Raw genomic sequence first — 2,625 nt, forward strand, 5'->3', positions numbered from 1 at the left:
TTGAAGACTATTGTCACACCACCTTCCATCACTTCACGCTCAAGCTTCTGCAAAATCTTCACAGCACATGCCTCCGCCCTCCGCTCACGACTCCCACCAACTGCACACACCCACTTATACTCCGCCACGTAATACTCCAGCTCACTCGCGCTCAGTGGCTGTCTACCCGTCTCCCCTAGGTCCACGCGAGGCTCTCCCTCGTGGGGCTCTCCCTTGTGAGGCTCTCCCTTGTGAGGCTCTCCCCCGTGTTGTTGCATCACAAAAAACCTGCAGGTCCGGTCCGACAATTTCTCGGTCTGCCGCGCGCGCGTAGGTAGCACGTAACAACAGCTTTCACAAACAAGTCTTGAAGCGGCAGTTTCTCTTCCAGCGTCGGTACACTGCATTCGAAAAACATGCTCTGACAATTCGGACCCAGTCGGTCGGGGTGCCGTCCGTAACACAGTGGGGAGCGCCGCCATAGCGGTCTTTGGCCGTCACCAACGGGCCCAAAAGTTGCCCGTTACGGACGACATCAAGCTCCAGATCGTACAGCTGTTGTGTGCCGGCATTCCGCGCCCGCGCTCTTGCCGTCAGTTAACGTCTCCACTTTCGCCTTGAGTTCCCCAAACGCGGGGTTTCGCAACTGGGTGTTTGGAGGGCACCCTCGCACCGTCACTAGGTGCGCGAGTAACTTGGTGTTATGGATCACCCGCTTCTCGATTATCACTGGCGACAGTATAGCCCCTGTCGCAGCATCACGTATTTGCGAGTTCATTTCCTCCCACAGCTCACGCGCGTGGTAAGTGCAGCTTGCCCGTCTCTCAGTCCCAACGAGGCCCTCACTCTTTCCAGCCACTCCTCATGCGTGACGTAAGTTCAGCTAAAAAAACCGCAGTTCCAAACACGCCCAATGCGTGCCGTCAGCGAAGCTGCTAATATTAGCGAGGTTCATTTCCCAGCTCTCGTGAACCGGCGCTACACCAGCACACTCCCAATTAGCCCAATCGCGCCACAACCTGCATAATGAAATACGGCCATATCGAAGGACCACGTCGACCGCCGCGGCGGGACTGGCGTCCTCGAGTACGAGGGGGGGGGGGTGTTTCGCTCGTTAAGGTTCTACTGGGCGCCCGTGGTGCTGCTGGTTGGAGTGAGTCATTTTTTCGGAGGGATGTGTGTGTCCTGGAATTTTGGTGGAACTCGAAAGCGGCAGGCACACAAGAACAAGCAAGGACTCGGGTACAAGCCCAACAAACGACCCAGGCTCAATGATTGCCCGAAAGCGATTCGTTGGCTCGTCCATGTTTTTTTCCACCGAGGACGGATCATCTATGACACACTCTTTGGTCGCTTACACAATGCATCACCGACGCTGGCTTGCCAGTCAGGTTGCTGCCTCTATTAGGTGTGCTCTCGAGCACTAGCAGTTCCGGGCAGTCTGATAGAGTATCCAGACACAAGTTTTGTCTTCCAACTCGAGTTCGTCTTAGTTAGCTAGCAAAATTCGGAGACGCACTCGGCTGTTTCACCCCGTCATCTTCCGTCAGAAGCAGCGTCGTTTGTTTCTTACACACATAATTTCTGCCACGGTCCCCTGCGATGCCACTCGGCTCATCACTTCTCTGCTGCACTGAGACGGTCTCGCGCACGGTGTGGAGTAAGCATGTTGTTATCACGGTGATGACAACTTCGCTTGTTCGATACAGCGCGCGAGACTGTTTCAGGACAGCCGGTAAGTCCTGTCGGGCGTCTTGAGATTTTGCTAAACCCTTCCCCACTGAGGGAAATACCTGCTGAGAGACTTCGACCCCAGAGGATTATACATGAGCGTAAGAGCAGAGCCAACGACTCGCCCACGACCCCGTTTCAAGTGCATCACCAATTGCCGCGCCGCTTTATCCACCGTTGGGTTCTCGATCCCTCCGGCGGCTGCCCCAGTTCGTTCAGTGGTAAAATCGCGTACACACTTCCAGTCCGATTCCTCACCCACAGACCATTCGGTACCTTATGTACGCGAGCTTGCGTCCTGGCATCTTCAGCGCCTTCGTAAAAAGGAGACACACAAGTCTTCCACAAAGATCCTTATGGCATGTGACTCACTTCCTCATGTGTCCCACTTCTGCTGGCATTCATCCAGTTTATTGCTTCCGAATTCGATCGGAACACTCCCCGGTGCCCTTCGGAGCGGCGAGTAGTGCACATTCAGCCACTGCCCTTTTCAGTCCTTCAAACTCCTGCTCACCTTCTTCGTTCCACACGATCTCCACATTCTTCTGCAGCAAGTTTGTCATACCGCCGACCTTGCCCGCAAACCCGGGAATATGTTTCTTCAAATACGTAACCGAACCGAAGAACGATCTCAGTTCCTTCACGTTACGCGAGATACACATTAACCCAGAAACCCGGTCCATAAACTGCTGGAATAGTATGGGTGAACTCTTAACTCAAACGGTATCACTGTATACTCAAACGTGCCCCTATGCGACACAAAACGCCGTGCACTGTCGCTAGCAGTTCTGGACGTGTCTGCGAACTTACCATCTTGGGCTGGTTCAACCACTTCTCCATCACCTCATCACCTGGTGACATCCTCCATGGACGCGTCAACCTGGATAGCTGCCTTCTTCTTCTCTCTCCTTCCTT

General features: G+C 54.2%; 1 protein-coding gene across 1 annotated transcript; it reads right to left on the reverse strand.

Annotated features, from left to right (window-relative positions):
* Positions 1-2,120: 2,120 nt before the first annotated feature.
* Positions 2,121-2,420, reverse strand: GNI_151520 (hypothetical protein; the record flags this gene model as incomplete). The annotated part of the gene is made up of 1 exon (XM_011134486.1): positions 2,121-2,420. A coding segment is annotated over one exon (300 nt), but the record flags the coding sequence as incomplete, so codon positions are not given.
* Positions 2,421-2,625: the final 205 nt, after the last annotated feature.

This window comes from Gregarina niphandrodes (genome assembly GCF_000223845.1).
Source record: "Gregarina niphandrodes unplaced genomic scaffold scaffold00043, whole genome shotgun sequence".
NCBI lineage: Eukaryota > Apicomplexa > Conoidasida > Eugregarinorida > Gregarinidae > Gregarina > Gregarina niphandrodes.